The 23,416-nt window shown below is 38.2% G+C and overlaps 2 protein-coding genes and 1 non-coding gene across 3 annotated transcripts; 2 read left to right on the forward strand and 1 right to left on the reverse strand.

The window, feature by feature from the left end:
- The first annotated feature begins 3,245 nt into the window (after positions 1-3,245).
- Positions 3,246-4,110, forward strand: LOC101303808 (indole-3-acetic acid-induced protein ARG7-like). Its single transcript, XM_004300178.1, has one exon. The coding sequence runs from the start codon at positions 3,288-3,290 to the stop codon at positions 3,585-3,587; it is 300 nt and encodes a 99-aa protein (XP_004300226.1). The 5' UTR covers positions 3,246-3,287; the 3' UTR covers positions 3,588-4,110.
- Positions 4,111-5,848: 1,738 nt separating this feature from the next.
- On the forward strand, positions 5,849-9,283 carry LOC101298230. Its single transcript, XM_004301621.1, has 2 exons — positions 5,849-6,531; positions 9,020-9,283. The coding sequence occupies exons 1-2, from the start codon at positions 6,286-6,288 to the stop codon at positions 9,281-9,283; spliced, it is 510 nt and encodes a 169-aa protein (XP_004301669.1). The 5' UTR covers positions 5,849-6,285.
- A 12,523-nt stretch (positions 9,284-21,806) lies between these two features.
- Positions 21,807-22,998, reverse strand: LOC101304098. Its single transcript, XR_184733.1, has 2 exons — positions 22,801-22,998; positions 21,807-22,558 (listed from the first exon to the last, which is right to left on the reverse strand). It is a non-coding gene; the product is annotated as an uncharacterized LOC101304098 (transcript).
- Between the last annotated feature and the right edge of the window lie 418 nt (positions 22,999-23,416).

A 23,416-nucleotide genomic window follows, 5' to 3' on the forward strand; every position in this document is an offset into this window, starting at 1 on the left:
TGCCTTTCTTAATGAACTTCTGCGATTTGAAAGTGAGCTTTGACTGGAAAGCACTCTCAACAGTCTCCTCATTGCGTCCCAGCCTTCTCTGCTCATGAGATTTCAACGAACCCATCAACTGCTCAATGGACAAGCTGCTGATGTCCTTGGGCTCTTCAATTGCTACAACAATAGGATCATATTTCTCCGGTCAGGCTGATCAAAATCTTACTCCACAACCTTCTGATCTGATAAGTCCTCTCCAAGGGTTCTCATTTGATTGACAACTTCGGTTACTCGGGAAGAGTAGTCTTGGATGCATTCAGATTCTCTCATCTTCAGATTGTGAAACTCCCTGCGCAAAGACTGCAGCTTGATGGTCCTTGCCTTGCTGTCACCTTGAAACTCCCGTTCCAAAATCTCCCAAGCTTCCTTTGCTGTGTTGGCTCTTGTTATCCTCGGAAAGATTTCATTGGTGACGACATTTTGAATTTTTGAGAGAGCCTTGGCATCTGTCATTGCTTCTGCTTCATGCTTTTCTCTTTGTGCAGCTGTAAGTCCATCCTCATCTTCTGGTTCGACGAAGCCTTTCTCAACGATCTTCCAAAGCCCTTCTGACCGAAGCAAAGTTGTCATCTTCACCTTCCAGAAATCATAGTTTTCTCCACCAAAGATGGGAAGAAAAGAACATGAAACTAGGGTGTTTTCTTTAGGACTCATCTTGGCAGGTTGGTACAGCGGACGCCCAATATGAACGAACCGCTCTGATACCAATTTGTTAGACTGGTAACAGATGGGAAAAAGGAAATCTGTATACAAAAGTGATATGGAGACAAAGGTTTTTGAGTTGCTACTGCAGAGCTCTTGTTTTCTATTGATTTGAATTGTTGCCACAATACAACAGCAGGGGAAATTTATATGCAGCCTAGGTCTCTAGACGATTCTATCTTAGAAACTGAAGAGTTGCATTGGAACTCTAATACAACATTAACTTAGCTGTTACAACAGCTAACTACCTCATTAACAACTAAACCAGAATACTCTAGAGATAAGTAGAAAGTACATTAATTTCCAACAATCCAATGGGGGGAATTACCATTCCTTGCAGTCAGGACACCTTCCTTGATATTACTTCCCACCTAAGTGTGTAGTCATGAACACTAACCAAGTGGATATTTCGGAGATCAGAAAGATCCACATTTTGATACTCGCTGCTGCTGAGTCAAGTTGAAGAAGAGGTTATGTGGCTCATAATTGATCGGTCATCTACTAGATCAAATTGCCTATTGCACTCAGGAGAAATCTGCTGTACTTCTTCAATCTGCTTCTGAGCTGAGAAGAAAGATGTCCAAATTCTGAAGAATCATCAAATCACATCTTATGAAGCAGGCAATGAGAAGATTGTATGCACTCTCTAAGCCAATTGGTCTAAAGTTCATAAGACCTTAAATTTTTGAACTCAAGTGTAGAACTTTCTCTTTGTCTAGAATATATGGTAATATAAGTATATTACAATTCATGATCAGCTTTAGTCTTATTTTTCATTAGGGAGAATACCCTCCACATTGATATATTACAATGTAATACATATGGGGGTACCGGTGAAATTTCAGATACATACCCTCTTATAATAATAAGTAGTAAATACTTGTGACACCATGTAGTTTACACCTAAAATCAGTTTTGTCCCTCACTTTTTTTTAAACTGGTATACCCCTATACTTTAAATTCTCGACTGATTTGCCCTTTTCCCAGCTGGTTATGACTGTGACATGCTCATTAACAGTCTAAATAACCCTTCACTCTTATCTCTTCTAGCATAGTAATAGGGGGCTTAGACTTTGCTCTCAAAACCTAACCATTGAAGCTCTCACAAGCATTGTTAATGAGCATGTCACAGTCATAACCAGCTGGCAAAAGGGTAAATCAGTCGAGAATTCAAAGTATAGGGGTATACCAGTTTAAAAAAAAAGTGAGGGACAAAACTGATTTTAGGTGTAAACTACAGGGTGTCATAAGCATTTACTCCTGATAATAATAATAGAAACAGCAGACATTCAACTCAAATGCAGAGAGGGAAAAAGACGATGACAAACAGTGAAGAAATAAAATACAGACGATGACAAAAGAGGAATTTATTTTTTGCTGAAAACGGCACTTAAAGAGGATAGGAGGAAACCTCAACCTAGAGCATATGAGAGTATGATATGCGGTGACGAGTTGCTAGCAAGGGTATATAACATATTTCATGATCTACTGCATTCTCAACCAAGAGGTACGGGAATTTTGAAGTCTCTTCTGGAACTTTAGAGTTGGCTACGTGGCTAGGAATCCCAATCTTTCCTTTTCAGCATATTCAAAGTTGATGATTCCTTATACTAGCAAGCATTTGGTCAAGTAAAAGGACTTTACTTTCACCAAAAGAATTCGAAGCACACATATGACTACCCTTTGTTTACAAATTAAGATGAATAGTATGTAAAGAATACAGGCAGCCAAGGATTACTGGCTCGGACAATTCGGTTATGAACTCAATTTGTAATGCAATGAAACAAAAAGGCAGCAGAACAGAATAGACAAAAAATCAGTTCAAGTAGGAGTATGAAAATGATCATCCAAGTTCAATTGTTCAAATCCATGTAATCTAAATTTGGAGAATTTCCCATTTCAAACAAGGATACTTTGTATATCAAAGTATGTGTGTGTTTCCTAGTGGCAGGGTAAAGAAGTTGAGTAAAAATAGCTTTGTACTCGTATACAATCAATACCTGTGCTCCTTTCTCGTCAAAGCTGACCATCAATTGTTGATTGAATAGAGAAGTAAACCTCAGCCTGTTGGTAGCGGACATCAAAGATATCATACATGAACCAGCAAAACCACATGCTAGGTTGGGTTGGTTATTCACCAATACTTTTTTCTGCAAAGCAACCCTACACATCAGCTTAGAGTAAACTGAAGGTCTCACTCAGGGAGGATATCTCACTTGGTTGTACATTTATTTTGTGTCAACTCAAGGAAGTTCCAAGCGACAGTAGCATCTGTAGCTGCTGGAGGATGAGCTATGTGAAGGACAAGACAAACCCATGTGATTTCTTGATTTGAAACAAGCTGATGTTCCTCATCAGTGCCAATTTAACCACTCATTTTGGGTAGCAGATGATCATCCACACCCCCTTTCATCATCTATATATAACACACACAAATCAATTATCAGGCAATCAAGTCTTTCATACACATCAAAGCTTTCTCTCTTTCTCAGATCCTCTCAAGTTTTTTCATTGTTGTTCCTGTTAAGTTTATTGACACCATGGGTTTCCTCCTTCCTAGAATATCAAGCCCCAAGAGGAGTCTTATTCGATCCCTTTCTAACGGAAAACAGACAGCTTCAAAGACCTCAGATATCCCAAAAAGCTATCTTGCAGTATATGTTGGTGAGAGCCAGAAGAAGCGATATGTAATTCCAATACCATACTTGAACCAACCTTCATTTATGTATTTGCTGAGTCAAGCTGAAGAAGAATTTGGATACGATCATCCCATGGGTGGTATCACAATCCCCTGCAGTGAAGAAACCTTCCTTGATCTCACTTCAAGCTTAAGTGTGTAACTGAATGATAATATCACAGTGGGATCCAACTTTATATTCAAAAAGCATCAACATTTCAGAACATGCTGCTGAGCCAAGATGATTGAAGAAGAGGCAAGGCTATGATTGTCGTCAATTGAATCAAGTAACCTCTTTTTGGCTGATGGGAAGATTCTGCAACTCTGAAGCAGCTCCGGAGCTGAAAGATACTATAATGATGAAGCAGACGAACGGTGATTCCATATGAATTCATAAACACAATTCATCCAAGTGTCACTACTCCATTTTTGAACTCAAAGATAGTGACATTTAGTCTTCAATCCTATGTAAACTTACTTCTCAGTTCAATTGTTCAAACATGGTCATATTCTGGGAATATATAATACAGTCGATCATGATCAACTTTTCTGTCTTATTTTCCCTTGCACCATTAGTCCATTACCATTATTTACTAAATCGCAGAGTTTAACAACAAACAAACTGTAATGGCATATAGCCTGTAGCTCCAAATCAAGACTAGTGTCATACCATTTTCACACCCAGTCATCCAAAATGAATTTGGGGGGGGGGGGGGGTCGGGGGTCGGGGGTTCGGGGGTTACGGGGTTACGGTTACGTTACGTTAGTAGTAGTACTCGTCGTCGACGTAACGTAACGTAACGTAAGTTAAGTTAAGTTAAGTTACGTTACGTTAGTACGGTACGTACGTCGTCGTACGCGACACAACTAAACTTAACGTTAACTTAACTTAAACGTTAACGTTACGTTAGTAGTAGTTAGTTACGTACTTACTTAACTTAACTTAACTTAACTTAACTTAAGTTTAATTTAATTTAACTTTAACGTTTAACTTTAAACGTTAAACCGTTAAAACCTAAAACCGTAAAACGAAAACCGTAAACGTAAACGTAAACGTTAACGTTAACGTTACGTTAACGTTTAACGTTACGTTAACGGTTAACGTTAACGTTAACGTTAAACGTTAAACGTTAAAAACGTTAAAAACCTTAAAACCGTTAAAACCGTTAAAACCGTAAAACCGTAAACCGTAAAACCGTTAAACCGTTAACGGTTAAACGTTAAAAAACCGTTAAAAAAGGTTTAAAAAGTTAAAAACGTAAAAACGTAAAAGTAAAACGTAAACGTACTAACTACTACTACTACTAACTAACGTAATAATAATATATATATATNTNTATCGTAGTACGTACGTACGTACGTAGTACGGTAGTAACGTAAGTAAGTAAGTAACGTAAACGTAAACGTAAACGTTAACGTAAACGTTAACGTAAACGTAAACGTAACGTAACGTAACGTAACGTACGTACGTACTACTACTACTACTACTACTACTACTACGTACGTAGTAGTAGGTAGGTGGGGGGGGGGGGTGGGGAACCTTTCTCTGGAAAATGTATCTGCAGTCCTGCAGAAATAGATTTCAAGTTGTAAGCCTGATTGGCACTGCAGCACTCAAAATAAAACTTGTTTGCATTACGGATATGTGTATACTCACCTATAAGTTATATTACATGTTTTACATTGACAAATTCGAAACCAAATAAACAGGACTGCTTATAGTTACAGCTATGAGTAACTATCAAATAAGTACAACCAAGTTGAACCACAATGTCTGATAAAAAAAAAGTTGAACACAATGCCATTAATCATCATGAAACTAATAATAATGTTCATGTAGCTCAGTCAGATGCGATGTGCAAAGAAAAATCTGTAATCAGAAGTACATAACTACGTGTAAGGCAGACTTATCAGTTCATATTCACATAACATAACAATTATCAGAGATTCTCAGACTCATCTCATCAAACAACTGGTGCTCACTATTCATATTCACATGAACTCTATCTCTGAACAATCGAAGAGCGTGCAACACCCAACGAAACAAACAAAACAAACATTTCATCAGGTTGTTGAAACTAGAGATCCTAGATTGTAGATGAAATAACAAACCTATAATGCTCCGGCTTATGGAAACTTATCTTAGTACCACCAATTCTTGTTGGCAACAGCATTGATTATCAGTGTTAGACAGACCTGCACTTCTAAATCCCACCTCTTATTATTTCTTACATAAAGATTTCATTTCTGATATGTCACTTTCGTGTTTTTATGTATGAGTCTTGGTAAGGAAGGCATTTTTTGACAGGAGGACTTGGTCTCTTCAATAGCATATATATGAAAGCTATGGGAAGGCAGACCCATGTGATTTCACAATTTCTCACAAGCCAGTGTCCCTAATTCAACTACTCATTTGAGGTACAATACGATAGACCTACCTCACCACTGACCAACTTCTGCATTTTGCAGCCTCTTATCATAGCACTGCCTGTAGATGGAGTGAAATCTGTGGTAGTCCTCCTCTTGTGTGCTATATATCAAATAAAGGACGTAGGGAACATTGTTTCTATCCAGGTATACAGGTTGGTACCATTTACATGTGCTTTGAGTAGGATGACAAATCCATGTGTTTTCTCACAAGCCAGGGTTCCTACCTGGAGCCCATCTCAGTGCCTCTTCACCAATCATTTCATGATTTTCACCATATAATTTCTTCATCTATATATACACACATGATCAGGTTTCTGAGCTAACTCAACTCATTCTCTCATTGCAAGCATCAAATTAAGCTTTCTCTGCTTCCCAAGACCTTTGCATTCTTTTCATCCTTCTTTGATCACTTCAAAATACACAGATTAACCATGGGTTTCCAATTGCCTCGAATTGCCAACACAAAGACATCAGATATCCCAAAAGGTTACTTTGCAGTCTATGTTGGAGAAAGCCAGAAGAAACGATTTGTGGTTCCAATATCATATTTGAACCAACCTTTGTTTCTGGATTTGCTGAGTCAGGCTGAAGAAGAATTCGGATACCATCATCCAATGGGCGGTATCACAATTCCTTGCAGTGAAGACACCTTCCTTGATCTCACTTCCCGCTTAAGTGTGTGAAGGAGGACTAATGAAGCGGATCTTGGATCCAAAACCTCCTCATTTTGAAACTCGCTGCTGAGTCAACCTGAAGACAAGTCTTTGCTTGATGATCCAACTGAATGGATACACACCTGTTCAAGGAAAACTGCAGGAACCCTGAAGCAGCAATTGAGCTGATTGAGCAAGAAGATACAAAATTTGTGAAGCAGACAAATGAGATGCCATATGAGCTCTGTATTACTGTATAACAGTTGGCCCATGATTAGAGCTCCAACTTTTGTACTCACAGTCAGAATTCTGTGCGGCTCTTTTTATTGCTATCAAGAAAAGCATTGAGAATATATTTTAAATTGTCAACTTTCTTATTCTTCATTCTTTTCTAGCTCATTGGCCAGATTGCAAATGCAGCATCCAAAATAAAAATCATGATTGCATGATTATATGGAAACCCACTTATAAACATGGCTATATATCTGACATATAGAACTGATGATTTCATGGAAGTCATTTCTAAATACAGCTTTCCATTCTTATAAACATGGCTATACATGCAGTCATGTCTTCCTATTATGCTAATGAATATGGATACTAATAGGATAGCAAAGAAAACAAGATTTCAGGGTCAACATGCTTTGCAGCATCTGTGTTCTCCCACCAGACTTTAAGAAAGGAAAAAAAAAAACCATATGCAAGCAGTGGACAAAGGCATTGGCTGAACAAAGCTAAAATACGCATCATGATCTCACATTCAGGAGGAGATGAATGATCATCCACTGAATCGACAAACATCTTCCAAGCCGCTTAGCTTAGGAGAAAGATATAATTTATGAAGCAGACAAATGGTGTTATTGTATGAGCTCTACTAGTGGTCTAGAGAGAAGACTCCCAAATGTGAACTGGAAGAAAGTTTTAAAGTGGGAAACATAACTTGAAAAGATTCAAGAAAATACTAAATTGGCAAGTTCAAGTTATTGAAAAGGCTATCTTGTTCATGTGTGAAACAGATTCTGGAGTTCACAGTAACCTAAAGAGTAGGTTAAGTTTAGAGTTATAGAGCTAAGTTGGCCGCAGTGTCAGAAACAAATCAAGCATCACAAACCAATGACATTCCTGATGGCTAATAAGGAACAAATACATCAGAGATATTAAGGTTCATTTCTTAAAACTGCTGGTGTTCACAGTTTAGTCGTATCAACTTTGAATCTTTGATACATCCCGAATGATGGAAGACCAACACTTAGTTATTCAACCGATAAATCCAAGAACTCAAAACTTCAGTTGCTTAGCCATAAACAAACAATGGATGAAGGAATTAAAAAAAGAAGAGAAAATAACTAAAACTGTCTCAGGCATTTCATCATACAGTTGGTGAGCAACAATATCAGAATACATACGAGCCACTGATGGTTCAGAATCACAAAACGTAAACAGAAAAGAACAAAAGCAAAAACCCAGAACTGACGCACTACCTGGAATCAAACAAGGAGGGAAGGAGGGAAAAAATCCCCAAAAACCTTCGGACCATTTCTCGTTTTATGCGTGCCATACTCGCGCAGGGCTACGTTAATCTTAACGATATCATTCCAATTTTATCGGATGTCCCCGAAGAGACAAACTGTACTGCCATGTTTTCATATATGAACAGCTTTCTGTTTTCGCTTTCTTCGATGTGGGAGTCTGGGAACCAATTTTACCAAAGCATGTGCACCTCACGTGTCTTCTATCGAAGTAGTAGTAAAAGGTTTAAAACTGCAGACTTCAACCGCTTTTTATTTTTTTGAGACTTAAACTGCTATTGACCGAAAATTATACAACGCACCCGTCCATTTCCGCCGTCCATTTTGAAAAAGTCAAAAGTCCGCGTCAAATGGACGGCGGAGATGGACGGGTGCGCTGAATACGCTCTCTGCTATTGACACCTAAGTAAGTTAAACTTACTGTTTATACGTACTTGAAGATCAAGTTTTTTTTTCGATTGATACTTGAAGATCATGTTGCAACGTTGTATTTCCGGGTCTTCGGTTTTAGTGAAGGTATATATTTATGAAACAAAATTGGGCTTCAAGTGAGGCAGTGAAACAGGATTTACACAAATGTTCCCTCTCATCATAGCTTAGGTTATCCTTCAACATACATAGTTTGTTAGATATATAATACAACTTGTGGTAGCTAGTCTTCTTCTTGTCTGCTACAAATCTAAAGGAGGTAGGGAACATACAGTTTGGTATCACTTGCATGTGGAATCAAAGTGGGGCTGAAGTTACCCATGTGATCTCTCACAAGCTAGTGCATCAAACTGGAGCCCAACTCAGTTCTTCTTCACCAATCATTTCATGTAGCTAGCAGATGAGTTTCCACATACCATATCACCTATATATACACACATGACCAACTCCATCAGCAACTCAAGTCCTCTCCTTGCAAGCTATCAAACCAATCTCTCTCTCTTTTTTCCCAAGTGATCCTTTGAATTCATTCTTTGCTTCTTTGATCATTTCAGTATATAGAAACCATGGGTTTTCGATTGCCTCGAATTGCAAACACAAAGTCATCAGATATCCCAAAAGGTCACTTTGTGGTCTATGTTGGAGAGAGCCGCAAGAAACGATTTGTGGTTCCATTATCATATTTGAACCAACCTTTGTTTCAGAATTTGCTGAGTCAAGCTGAAGAAGAATTCGGATACCATCATCCAATGGGAGGTATCACAATTCCTTGCAGTGAAGACACTTTCCTTGGTGTTACTTCTCGCTGTAGTGTGTGAGTCAAGAACACTAAGGAAGTGGGGTTGGATATACAACATCCTCATTTGGAAACTCGCAGCTGAGTCAAGATGAAGAAGAGGCTAACTCATCATGTACTCGATCAATTCGCCTCTTGCACTGAGGGAAAACCAAATGTGATGGATTCCAAGCTGATTCTGAACTGATAAGAAAAAGGAAGCATCAAATCACATCTCATGAAGCAGGCAAATGACATTGCATGAACTCTCCAAGACAATGATTTTCTTGTCCAAGTTCTTGCCACCAAATATTGAACCCTATGTAACATTTTCTTGTCCTCCAGAAAGATTATGGGAATGATTTTCAAATTATATTCCAATTATCTATAGTAATTTGTTATATCATACTTTTTCTTGTATATCTGCTACAACTCTACAACACTACAACCCCCAAATCCTAGCAAAATTTGATAAGGAAATAATAGTAATGAATTAATAGCTTATCTGATTTTTGACCAAGGCATTAAGGCATGCCTCATAAAGGGTCTTCAATTAGATCACATCGATATCATGGAGATTATGTCAAACTGTCATACATAGGCTTTCCTGCAGCATAGAAAAAGAGAAGATTTTACATATATATGTGAATAATACAAACGAGAAATTCTTGCAGACTTGCAGTCAAAAGAAAAAAGGGAGAAGACCAAACCTACTTATGTGGACTGTTTTCGATTGATGAAGTTGCGATTTTCATCTGGTGACAAGTTCAAGTACATGCACAGAAGCATGACAATCTCACAGATTTAAGTATATACTCGCTAGCAAGGTAATTGTAGTATCATGCTATTTAAGCATGTCAATTCTCATCTGCTGTCAATTCAATTATCTATTGCTTCATTATAGATAGCACTGGGAAGCATTCCAAAAAGATTAATATGCAAACAAGTAGAGAGCAGAAACTTTTTAACCAGTCAAGGAAATTGAATGTACTACCTCCAACCTATGAGTCATTTAAGGTAGAATTCTGTTGATGGCCCGGGAGGCAAAGGCATTCATGGAAAGGCAGCAGCACTATCTATATTTTTGAGAAACTGAGAATCTTGCTATGCTTCCCATTTCAACATGGTATATTTTGTAGAGTACAAAAAGGAAGTTCTCTGCAATTAAAGGTTCATGAATAAGAGACACCTGGAATAGTAAACATAGTGATAGACTGACAGTATCACGAACATGGACTTGAATATGCAAGCGCTACTGTTAGCTTGTTATTGTTGCCCCCTCTGCAATTCATTCTCGATGATACATAGTTTTTACCTTCATTTCTGTTAAACAGTAATGCGCATTAGTCTCTCTAGACTATACTTAAGTTATCTAGTTTACTCTAGAACTTGTCTCTAATGATCATGTATGGTTGTAGAAAAGTCTTAGATTATATGTGTTGGTATAAGAATTGTTGGCTATCCCTTTATGATCATTATGATCAAAACACAAGGATACATGCTACACGTTGTAGTCTGGTAGCAAGGATTGTTCAAGTGAAGAATGAAGAACCTGACAGATCTCATGTGCTTATAGTTCATGCATGTGCATCACATTCATTCACTAAGGTGGCAGATACCCATGTTGTATTTGTTCTATCTACTGGGTCTGACCATGTGCATATTCAAATGTATTTGCTTCAGTTTTTAAGTGTTTGAATTTCAAATACCTTTTAGCAAAACATTAGTCTATTCGACTTGAACTCCAAGTTAGTCTAGGGTGGTGTAGCAAACCAACCCATGACCACATGACTTGAGCTTTTGGTGACCAGCTGGGTTTTGTGATACACAAACCAAGTCAGCAGCTAGCCCATGTGATGCGTCGCCCAAGCTATTAGCTGTCCTAAATGTCCTCTTAGGTAAAGTGGTTTTGTAGAGTCCTCATGCTTGACTAAAACTGATATAGTTTTACAAAACAATTTGTCTTATTCTTTTGGCTTCATTCCTTCTTAGGAAAGTCTATTCTCAGTTTTTGTCTTGTGAGTGGAAGGATCCCTAGGGTTCTATTTGTCCTAGTATTTCAGACAAGTACCTAAAGTCCAGAAGAACCTTTGGTGATGTGGCTAACGTGCTTGCTTCCTCATAACTGTGCACTTGGCCTATAAATAGAGAGCAAGACCTCTCTTGCTCTTTGGTTGTTGAAAATAGTCTTGTTTGTTTTCTTCCATTAAGTCTTGCATTTTGCTAACTACTCATATATCTCTAAGTCTTCCCTGTGATTGTCAATCTTAGAGCTGATCACCAAAACATTTTCAAACTCATATCATTGTGCATTTACATACCTTGACAACTGTCTAGGTGATGCAACAACCCAGCGAAGCTGTCTTTGAGAATTAGTTAAAGGTGTTAGTTGAATTCTGCATAGAAGCTTAGAATAGTGCTATGTGTAAAATGTGTAAAACACTTGAGTGACAAGAGAGCAAGTTCAGTTGAGTACTAGTAGTTAGACTAAGCAGTATGGCTAGGTGTTGTGCCATCCTCTAAGTTGTGAGTCTTGTAAGAAGTGTCTTTACAATAGTGGAATAGTTTGTCTCTCAAGAGTTAGAGGCACGCAGTTTTTCTCCCTGATTGCAGGGTTTCTGCGTATAAAAAACGTACTGGTGTTATATCTTTTACTTTCAGTACTTGCCTTTTTATTTACGCAACTTAGTCTCACATTAAACAGGATAGCACAATCTTTGCTATCCTTGTGTGCGGGATAAAGCAAAAAGTTGTTAGGGCCTATTCACTCCCTTCTAGGACCTTCAATATGTAATTAAGTATAATCTAGTATTGTCTAGAGTGAAGGCATGTCGGTGGAGGTAAACCAATGTCGGTTTACAATTCTATAAATATGTATCAAAGCCTTGTATCATGATGTAATCAACTAAGCTATCAATACAAACTCCTCTGTTTTCTAAACAACTAAATCTCCTCTGTTTTACACCTCCTCTAAACCAAATCTTCCATTTCCTAAACACTTTGACACAAACACTACTCACCTAGACTGCTAAAAACCATCAGTGGTATTAATTAGAGCACTTCCGATCTATTCGGGGCGTGTCCACCATGTCGTCATCTACCTCCCACCAAAACTCCCTAACTCTTCCAATCTTCTTCGGTGAGAACTATTGACTTTTGGAGCATAAAAATGAAGACGTACTTCATGTCCCAAGATTTATGGGACATAGTTGACAAAAGATTCACAATTACGGAGAATCCTTCGGTCGAGCAACTACAGCAAGAGAGGAAGGAAAAGCAAAGCGATGCTAATGCTCTTTACGCCATATATTAACAAGCTGTGGATGATGCAAACTTTTGGAGGATCATGGGAGCTTCTACAACGAAGGAGGCTTGGGACTTGTTGAAGGAGGAATTTCAAGGGACAACTAAGATACGCTCTATTAAATTACAAACAATGAGGAGAGAATTAGAGAACTTGAAGATGAAAGATTATGAGATTAATTATTAAAGATTACTATTCTCGACTTAAGGGAGTAGTAAATCAATTGAGAGCCTATGGAGAAAACATTACTGAAACTAGAGTTGTTGAAAAAATACTAATCAGTCTAACTGAGAAATATGATCCGGTAGTTACTAACTGTCATAGAAAACTCTAGTGACATATCTAAACTTTCGGTGACTGAACTGATAGGCTCATTAATTAGAAGCTTTCAACAAAAGATTGAGTAGCCGAGATGACACTTCACTAGAGAGTGCATTTCAATTTAAACTCAATCTACGATCTCAGAATTATAAAAGAGAAGGAAAGAAGATAAATGATTATCGAGAAATTTTAAATACACACCCTTAATATCTTAATACACACCTTTATTATTTTATGTTTCTATTGAGATTTTATAGGTAAGTTAAATTACCAAAACTTACATCTATTATTTAAAAAAAAAGACTCTAGAAGTATTCTTTTTCAACGTCTTCTACCCTAAAATCGTCGAAAGCATGTCTTCTCCCCTAACCCAACTCTTCTCCACAATTCATTTGAGTTGTTTTTTTTTTTTTTTTTGTATCTATATCAGCTTTAGTTTGATCTTGCATATCATATTGTCAAGTGCTGCATTTTTATCATGACATGTTTTATCGAATAACTAGCTATCTATGTTCAATATCTACTGTACTTCTACAGTTCTACTAGCTTGTGAATTTTGAAAACTTGTATTGGTGATTTGGAGTTGGGATATAACAATAATCATTTGATTATAAATTGAATGATGATAACAAAAAATTTCTAACAAAAATTAGACGAAATAATATGTAAAAAGAGGTACCAAATGGTAAATATACATTAATTATATTAAATAATATAACATTTCATAAATTAAGGGCATTTAAGGTAGTTTGGGATGTGTATTAAGTATAATACTGAAATGAAAAACTTGATAGGTGGTGTATTAAGTAAGGGGTGTGTATTAAGATATTAGGGGTGTGTATTTAAAATTTCTCATGATTATCCTAGAGGAGAAGGAGAAAAATGTAAAAATTGGGAAAATAAAAAGGACTTTAAGCAAAGAAGAACTTATCCTCCATGTGGGATATGTAAGAACACCAATCATAAAGAAGTAGATTGTTGGTTTCGGGGTAAGTCGAAATGTTGAAATTGCAATAGATTCGGCCATGTGGAAAAGAATTGTCGGCTCAAGAAGAAGTATCACGCGAATTTTTCAGTGGAGAACGAAGAAGACGAGCACCTATTCTATTCATGTCAAGCTGCATCTAAGGAGAAAAACTAGACATGGTATGTTGATAGTGGTTGTAGCAATCACATGTTAGGGGATGAATCTATCTTCTCCAACCTCAATACATAAAGGAAGTCACGAGTGACGCTGGGGAATGGTGCTTTGGTGCATACGAAAGGCAAAGGTACGATCTCCATCCAAACTAATTTAGGAACTAAGTATATTGATGATGTTTTATTAGTTTATAGTTTAGAGCATAATCTGTTAAGTGTTGGACAAATGATGGAGAACGGTTATGCTCTACTATTCTCTGGAGACTCATGTAAAATATATGATAAAAAATAGAAGTTTTCGTATCCAATGGTTACATATGACCATGGAGGCAGAAGTAGATGATTCATGGCTATGGCATAAACGGTTTGGCCACTTCAATTTCCATGCTTTGAGAATTCTTTCTCAAAGAAAAATTATGAAAGACCTGCCAAGCATATATAAATGTGATTGAAAATGTCTGCAGAGCCTGCCAACTCGGGAAGCAGCATCGACAAGCATTTCCTTCTAGAAGAGCTTGGAGAGCAAAAGACTACTTGGAGCTTGTGCATACGGACGTCTATGGACCTATGAGGACTCCATCTCTTGATCAAAGCAGGTACTTCATTCTCTTCATTGATGATTATACTAGAATGACATGGGTCTACTTTCTATGTGAGAGGTCTGAAGTTTTCAGAATCTTTCAAAAGTTCAAGAACCATGTCGAAAAACAAAGTGGCGCCATTACATCAAAGCTCTTAGAAGTGACAGAGGTAAAAAATATACCTCTAAACAATTCAACAAATTTTGCGAAGATGAAGGAGTAGAGCGTCAACTAACAGTGGGCCATGCTCTTGAACAAAATGGGGTCTCTAAGAGAAAAAATAGAACTATGATGGAGATGGCAAGGTCAATGTTATGTGAAAAACATCTACCAAAGACATTTTGGGCAGAAGCAGTTTATACAGCAGTCCACTAAATAGATGCCCAACGAAAGCTCTACAAGACAAGACAAGTTTGGAGCAACAGGACGCCATCAGCAAAGCATCTCAAAGTCTTTGGAAGCATTTGCTATATTCAAATTCCAGTTGTTAAAAGACACAAGTTGGAAAAAAAATCAGAAGTTGGTATATTCGTTGGCTACAGCTCGCAAGCTAAAGGCTACCAAGTATACAATCCAAAAACGAAGAAGCTTATGATTAGCAGGGATGTCAAGTTCGATGACTACAACCACCGTCGACGCCTTACCAATCTACAACCACCGTCGATGCCTTACCAACCACCGCGACAAGCTCTCCTTCCGTTGTCAACCCCAATTTGTTATTCTAATTCAATGGATTTGACAAAATGGGGGTTATGGGGTTAGGATGGGCGATTTCTAGAAGAGAGGAGTTAGGTTTGTGGGATGGGGGTTTATCTGAAGAGAGAGTAAAGATACAATATAAAGATGGGGGTTATGTCTGAAGAGAGTTGATTTAATTTGGTTTTTTTGTCAAAATGGAAAGCGGGATAATTGGCGCCTTCCAATACTGAAAGAACACAGGCGACAGCGAACACAACCGTAGCAGCAAATCAGAAATAAAATTGGTTTCTGGCCACGGCACTCACCTGTCGTCGCCGTTGATAAAAACAGACGCGACGGCGCTAGTTTGCGTTATTTTGCCACAGCAAGATGTTACCGTCGCAAACTGGTTTTGATTTAGCGACGACGTGTTTGCCCTCGCAAATTTAGGATCAATGGCCACGACAAATCCGAGCAGTGGCGATTTCCGGTGGCTAAATGAATTCTTTTTTGTAGTGAAGTTACTAAAAAAAAATTTGTCCCAACAGAAAAGCAGTAGATAACATTTCCATTATATTCAGGAGAAGAAGCATTTGAAGAAGAAACTTCAGAATTTTCAGGTACGCCCTCTATTACTCTTCCATCTAATCAAGAAGATGATGTTCCAGAATCTCCACCTAGAAGAGTAAAGTCATTGAGGGATATATACGAAATATGCAATTTCGTATATTTAGAACCTGAAAGTTTTGAAGTTGCAGTAAAACAAGAAAATTGGACAAAAGCCATAAAAGAAGAAATTAAAACAATTGAAAAAAATCAAACATGGGAACTTGTAGAGCACCCACCAAACAAAGAGATAATTGGTGTTAAATGGGTTTATAAGACCAAAGTCAATCCCGATGGCTCAATACAAAAATACAAAGCAAGATTAGTAGCAAAAAGCAACTCACAACAGCCAAGGATAGACTACAATGAGACCTTTGCACATGTAGTAAGGCTCGACACAATAAGGGCTCTTGTAGCTCTTGCAGCTTAAAAGAGGTGGAAAATCCATCAGCTTGATGTTAAGTCGGCTTTTCTAAATGGAGAGCTCAAAGATGAAATCTATGTGGAGCAACCGCAAGGTTTCATAAAGAAAAGAGGAGAAGACAAAGTGTTCCGGTTGAAGAAAGCTCAATATGGGCTTAAGCAGGCACCATGAGCGTGGAACAGTCGCATCGAAAAATACTTCATCAATGCCGAATTCAAGAGGAGCAAGAGTGAGCCAACTCTCTACACCAAAACTCAAGGTAAATCTATCCTCATCGTCTCTTTATATGTGGATGATCTCATTTATACTGGTGATAATGATGAAATAATTCAAGAGTTCAAACAAGACATGATGAGGACATTTGAGATGAGTGATCTCAGCCTAATGCACTATTTTCTTGGTATTGAGATATACCAAGAAGCAAATGAGATTTTCATATGTCAAAAGAAGTATACTGAAAATCTCTTAAAAAAATTCAAAATGAATGGGTGCAAGGCCGTGGCAACTCCACTTATCACTAATGAGAAATTTAGAAGGAGGATGGCTCTCCAAAGGCGAATGCATCTAGCTATAGAAGTCTCATTGGAAGCTTACTCGACCTGATATTATATATGCAACAAGTCTTCTGTCAAGGTTCATTCATAGTCCAACCCGAATACATTATGGTGCCGCTAAAAGGATCTTTTTTTTTTTTGAGTGAAAGAAGTCATACTTTATTATAAGAAAGAAATTATAGATTGATGATGTAAAAACCACATCCAGAAATAAGAGACATACGAAAGTAAAATTGCAATATGAGCATCGGCGCTAAAACAATAACGTCTGGACTCGGGTTTACGCTTACATATTGCAGCCATTGAGCAAAGTGAGAAGTCGGTGATTTGACTACCCACGCAGATCCAATAATGCACAAAATGATAAAAATCATAGCGGCATCGGGCTAAAGGTAATCTTCCACATGAAGAATCGAAGCCGGCCAAAGGTGATTCCAGACATGGCAGTGATGGCAGACGATCCTTAATGAACAAATACCATAGTTGTGGGTTTGTCAACCAATAGCAAAAGTGCAAAACTAATGTAGAGGCCAAAACCAAAAACACTGGCAGTATTTCCAAGAGCAAAAAGAGGTTGGATTCCAGGCCCAAGGCCCACTAAAACCCCTCTGGTCCCAGACCCAAACCTTGCCCTAGGCCCGGATCTAGATCTGACCCAGCACACACAACTGCGCCCAGACGCCCCGACCTAGGTTCCAACTGAATCACCGCTGCCTGAATAAGTCAGAAAACCACAACACAAACCCGACCTCCCTCCTTCGACCCCGACCTATAGCCGATCTGCACATGCCAAAACACTGTTGCATATCCCATCAAAGTAGAGAGGATTGTTGAAACAAATCAACGAGAACCAGTCCTAAGTCCCACAAAAACCCATCATCGAAACCGGTCACCGAAATAACCATCTCCCAACCGCCTTCACAGCAAACAACCACCACTCCAATAAACGCTTTCTCGCCGCTGGTGCAGATCTCTCCCACAAATTTGTTTTGAGGCGTGCTCGACTCGGCCGGAGATGATCAACACTCGAAACCGATCTAAACCCACTACTCAACACAAACTCTTTTCCACCCCAACCACCATGAACGAGAGGAGGACAACATATTTCCGTCGCCGAGAAGCATGCTTGTCATGACGGATAAGGAGGCAAGATTGAAGCCATGCACACAGGTGATGCCGTCGAGGATGATGCCACAGATGTACTCCATTGAAAATGAAGAAAGGTATAGAGAGGCCGTAGGGGGCGCTCTCCCAACCCTAGCATAGCGTTCGGTCAGAGGATGAAGACTAGGACTATCCCATAATCAATCACACAGTCTGTAAGTTTGAAAGGCTCGCTGCTAAAAGGATCTTGAGATATCTACAAGGTACCATTAATTATGGTATTTGGTATCGGTCTACTTCAAAGACAGAGCTTGTTGGCTTTGAATCAGAATTGTTTGGCTACACGGACAATGATTGGGCTGGATCAATACATGACATGAGAAGAATTGCAGGCTATGCATTGATGATCGGGTCTGGCATATTCTCTTGGTCTTCAAGGAAACTGGACACAACTGCTTTGTCGTCAGCTGAAGTAGAATACGTCGCAACAACAAGCTTGGTATGTTAAGTAATATGGCTAAGAAGAATCTTTGAAGACATGGGAGAGAAACAAGAAAATGCCACAAGAATCTTTAGTGACAATAAGTCTGCAATCACAATGGCGAAGAATCCGGTATGTCATAACAAAACGAAGCACATCAAGATCAAGCATCACTTCTTGAGAGAAGCTTCAACAAACAAAGAAATTGAGCTCCACTACTTACAACTAGCCGACATCTTCACTAAGGCACTCGCAAAAACAAAGTTCGGAATGTTGCGAAGCATGCTTGGAGTAGCATCAATGCGCATTAAGAAGGAGTGTTAATGCATTAGTCTCTCTAGACTATACTTAAGTTATGTAGTTTACTCTAGAACTTGTCTCTAGTGATCATGTATGGTTGTAGAAAAATCTAGATTATATGTAATTAAGTATAATCTAGTATTGTCTAGAGTGAAAATGTCGGTTTACAACTCTATAAATATCCATCAAAGCCTTGTATCATGATGTAATCAACTAAGCAGTTTTCTACAACAACTAAATATCCTCTGTTTTACATCTCCTCTAAACTAAATCTTCCACTTCCTAGACACTTTGACATAAACACTACACTACTCACCTAGACTCAATTTCAATCGCCACAATTGAATAATTCACTGATTCAAAAAAAAAAAAGAGAAAAAGAAAAAAAAAAAAAAAGATCAAGCCAACACTTGTAATGTAATTTTTTTTTTCTCTCTTCTTCAATTGATAATCTGGTTGGTTTTCTTGATGGCAAGCTTATAGATTGATGCTCATGATCAATGGCATGCAGATATGATATAAGCTGAAACCAGAAAACTATTGTATTATCACCTCGTTCTGTTTGACTGATGCCTCCAGCAGCTCTGAATTTTAATTGCAGCTGTATAGATTCAGCAGCATACATATCAGAGATGTGTAATATTTTTGAATTTGCAATCTTCTTATGTGCTTCGACAGGTTGTAATAGGTAAACATCAATGTCCTCAAATTGGTGTTTTAGTAGTTATCTTGAAACTGTTGGTAATGAGCAAATCAGTACTGTACTGCTGTACGTATGGATTACTTGTCTTTCAAGAGCATCAGATTTTTAGGTTAACCAAAGGAAACAAAGTACTCTCTCAGCCTGTTGAAACTAAAGATCATAGTTTTTAGATGAAACAACAAACCAAATGCTAGGCTGGACCAGGTGCTCCCAATCAAGATATAGCATCCCTTTATATTTTGCCGGAAGTAGACTTGTGTAATCAGCATCACAAACTTTTGTCTTTAAGCAACATCAATTATCAGAGTTGGGCAAGATCAGAGTTGATCTACCCCACAAATGCTACCATCTTTGATCATCGCACATTTGCATGTGAAATTTCATGGTTGATGAACTGCTCCAGTAGGAAGGCAAATCCATGTGATTTCCCACAAGCTAATGTCTCCAACTGAAGCCCATGAGTCCCATTCAGTTTCTCTTCACCAATCATCCAAGAAGCAGATGATTTTCCACATACATTTTCTTCTATATACACACACATACATGATCAGGTTCCGCAACAACTAAATTCAACTCCTTCCCTACAAGCATCAGAGCTTTCTCTGTTTATAACTCCTTTGAATTTTTTTATTTATTTTTTCCTTCTGCTTCAAGCCTTAAATCGAAACAATGGGTTTTCGATTGCCTCGAATTTCTCATCCAAAGACATGATATCCCAAAAGGCTACTTTGCAGTCTATGTTGGAGAGAGTCAGAAGAAGCGGTTTTGATTTTTAATTTTGAATAAATGATATTAAGTAGTTAAAGCTGTAAGTAGGTTTTAGTCTTCGGTTATCTTTTGTTTGGGCTTCAGGTCTAGCTTGTAACCCAAGACAAAAGAATTGGTTTTGAACCAAAACAGGACCAGCATAGCTTTCTAGGGTTTGAACCTGAGAGATTGCTATAAAACCCTAAGCTTCGACCAAAGAAAACTCACAGAAAGAACAACGCTTCTCCGCCGACCCATGTCTAGAAATCTATAATTTCTCAGAGCAGCAATAGCATCACAATAGGTATGCCTTGCTGTCTTCCCTGTAATACTGGTCTCCTTGTTTCCGCGAGAAACTACATTGGCTGGATTGATTCTCATTCCCATAACCCAACTAAATCTTCAGATCTTCGTATGGGAAATCTAGTGGGAAACCAACCCAAATTGAGTAAAACCCAACTCGTTCGTCCGTCATCTCTTTGTGTAAACAAACGTTTGTGTGTGACATTCAACCCTAATAGAGGGTTTTCCGAGCAACACCGTCTGGTTGAGGGATATGTATTAGTCTTTCTCAAAGTCGGGGCTCATAAGTAAGATTGCTTAATTTTGATTAAATATAATACAAACATCTGTTCTCTGTTATCATGCATGGCTTTATCTAATGCAAGTTAAAGCTTATCTGAAGATACACGTATACGTTGAGATACATATATAAGAACCATGCCACTAACTGTTTTGCTTTTGCTGCTTGTGTAGGTTTATACAGTTAAACCAAACACTACAAAACAAGTGAAGTTCGCTCCTGGTAAGTCTCTTGATAACAAGTTTGACAGTCATAAGTTTTAGGATACGCACCGTGCTTTTGGTAACCTTTGTATCATCTGCATAATTCAGATGTATCTCAAATGGCAGTAGACACTCAGATGACAGTCGACACCCAAACGATAGCCGATAGCCATCACTAGTCCAACGTCATCCGACCTTTCGGAAGATGTATTGTACATCACTGGAAATTGACTATGCAAGACAATTTTTTGATCGTTTGATTTGCAAGGCCTTGTCTTGTCCATACTCCATACGATCAAAAACTTGTCTTGCCTCGTCCATTTCTACTTGAAGTCAGATTCAAGGGCTCTGAGATGTGTTCAAGAAATGGTGGAGTGAGGTTTTTCTGCAGATGCATCAACTAAGAGATTCAAATTTGGTTTATTGTCTATGTTTATAGTAGATTCAGCTTTGTTGCTCTTGTTAAAAGATGTACGTGATGGAAAATTGATTTCATTGTTTAAAACAGAGCTTTCTTAGCTTAGTATGAGATTACACACTTACGAAGTTTTGACAATCTTGGATGTACTGATGTTATTTACTCGTCAATTGTATACCCAATGTCTGATCCTATATCGGACAGCATTTTAGCACTTTCATATCCTTATTGACTAGCTAGATTGATTCTTTTCACTGATTCTAGCTTAGATGGATTAGCTGCTATTTATATGGTGCAATACTGACTACACTGGTATCAGTCATGAATTTCCAGAGACAGGTTTACAAACAAAATTCAATTGAAAAGAGAAGGAAGAAAAGAAAAGAAAGTTGCTTTAGTTGCTGGCACCAAATCTATGTCCCTCTCTAACTCTGTATATTCAATACTTGCTCTGCTTAAAATCTGAAAAACTTTGACCTATATATGCTAGTACCACACATTTGATGCATTTGCAAGGCAGTGTGACAATTTCCTAAGATCTAACTCAAACTCCTTAATATCCACAAAGGGATCTTCATTTATGCAGTAATAACAGTACTACTTGTGATATTTTTCATTCTAGACAAGTCATTCACCTGATCCTCCATGACATCCAGTTCCCCCACAAGCTCTTGTAACTAATGAATGATCTGCGGTACCAATATTTCCAGATCTCTATCAAATTGTAGTAGTGGAATTTGCATCTGGTTTTTTTATGTTTCACAACCGTTACACTATCATACAGTACTCTTCAAATGGTAACACTAGAGCAGCAGCACTGGCCTCCCCTCTACTCCGGATTTTACCAAGATCGTCAGAAAACTTGAATAGATCGATTGAGTTTTTCAAGGGCTTTCTGATCTTCTGATCTAATAGTAGTGAGTAAGCACAAGCATTTATCAGCTGGGTGTTAGCAGGTAAGTGCTATGACACCTTCCATGGCATATAGATATTATAGCCATTCTATCGGAACGTTGCACTTTACTTCATTTGACTGCCCAGGTTTTCTCAAACATTTTAAACTCGAATAACACTGGTTACAACGGTGCAAAATCCATTGAAAAATCAAACCCTGTTCTCCTTCTTTCTTGGTGACACGGATCAACGACCAAAGCCAACCCAGAATTACATCCTAAACAAACCTAGCTTAATCAGTTACAATGTCTTGGAACAGAAGAAATACAATCCCAATATGACTGAGATCTACTTTAACCCCATCGCACGAGCAAATCCAAAACAACTATTTGAACACTGAACTCCACAAGCAAAGAATAACGAAAATTTAACCCTATTTTAAGCCCTGAAGAGAGTTGTAAAGAATCAAACATAAACACACAGAAACTGATGTCAAGTGTATAAATTTTAAATGGATACCTGAAGTCCTGAACAGTTTTCTTGTCAAGCTTGACCAACAATGTTATAGATTTGACCAAATAAAATGATAGACCTCCAGCTTGGTGATACTATATATGAAAGAATGGATCATAAATTACACAGAAAGCAAATGCTCAGCCCTTTATATTCCGGACCCATCATGAAAATATTACAGCAGCACCACCAAATTCTGTCTGTGAAGCAACACTAGTTAATGAGCTTGTTATTATGTAAAGGAGATAGGGATAGATGTTTCTACGAAATCATAGATTTCGGAACACTAGCATATGCGAAATGGACGTGAAGGACTGAAAATTATACAGCGCACCCCCGGGTGCGCCGCGCACCCGTCCATCTCCGCCGTCCATTTTGAAAAAGTCAAAAGTCCGCGTCAAATAGACGGCGGAGATGGACGGGTACGCGGCGCACCCGGGTGCGCTGAATACGCTCTCTTACAAATCACAGCTCTGTGTGACAAGGAAAAGTCGAAAAACAACAGAATGAAGGAAACCAGTATAAGTCAAGTCAGACCTTCATCACTTAAGAGGGATGTGATGTTAAGACCTCCATTTCCTCGTATGGTTAAATATGAATCCCTGCTGGGATAATCTCAGAA

This window comes from Fragaria vesca, linkage group LG5 (genome assembly GCF_000184155.1).
Source record: "Fragaria vesca subsp. vesca linkage group LG5, FraVesHawaii_1.0, whole genome shotgun sequence".
NCBI classification, from domain to species: Eukaryota; Viridiplantae; Streptophyta; class Magnoliopsida; order Rosales; family Rosaceae; genus Fragaria; species Fragaria vesca.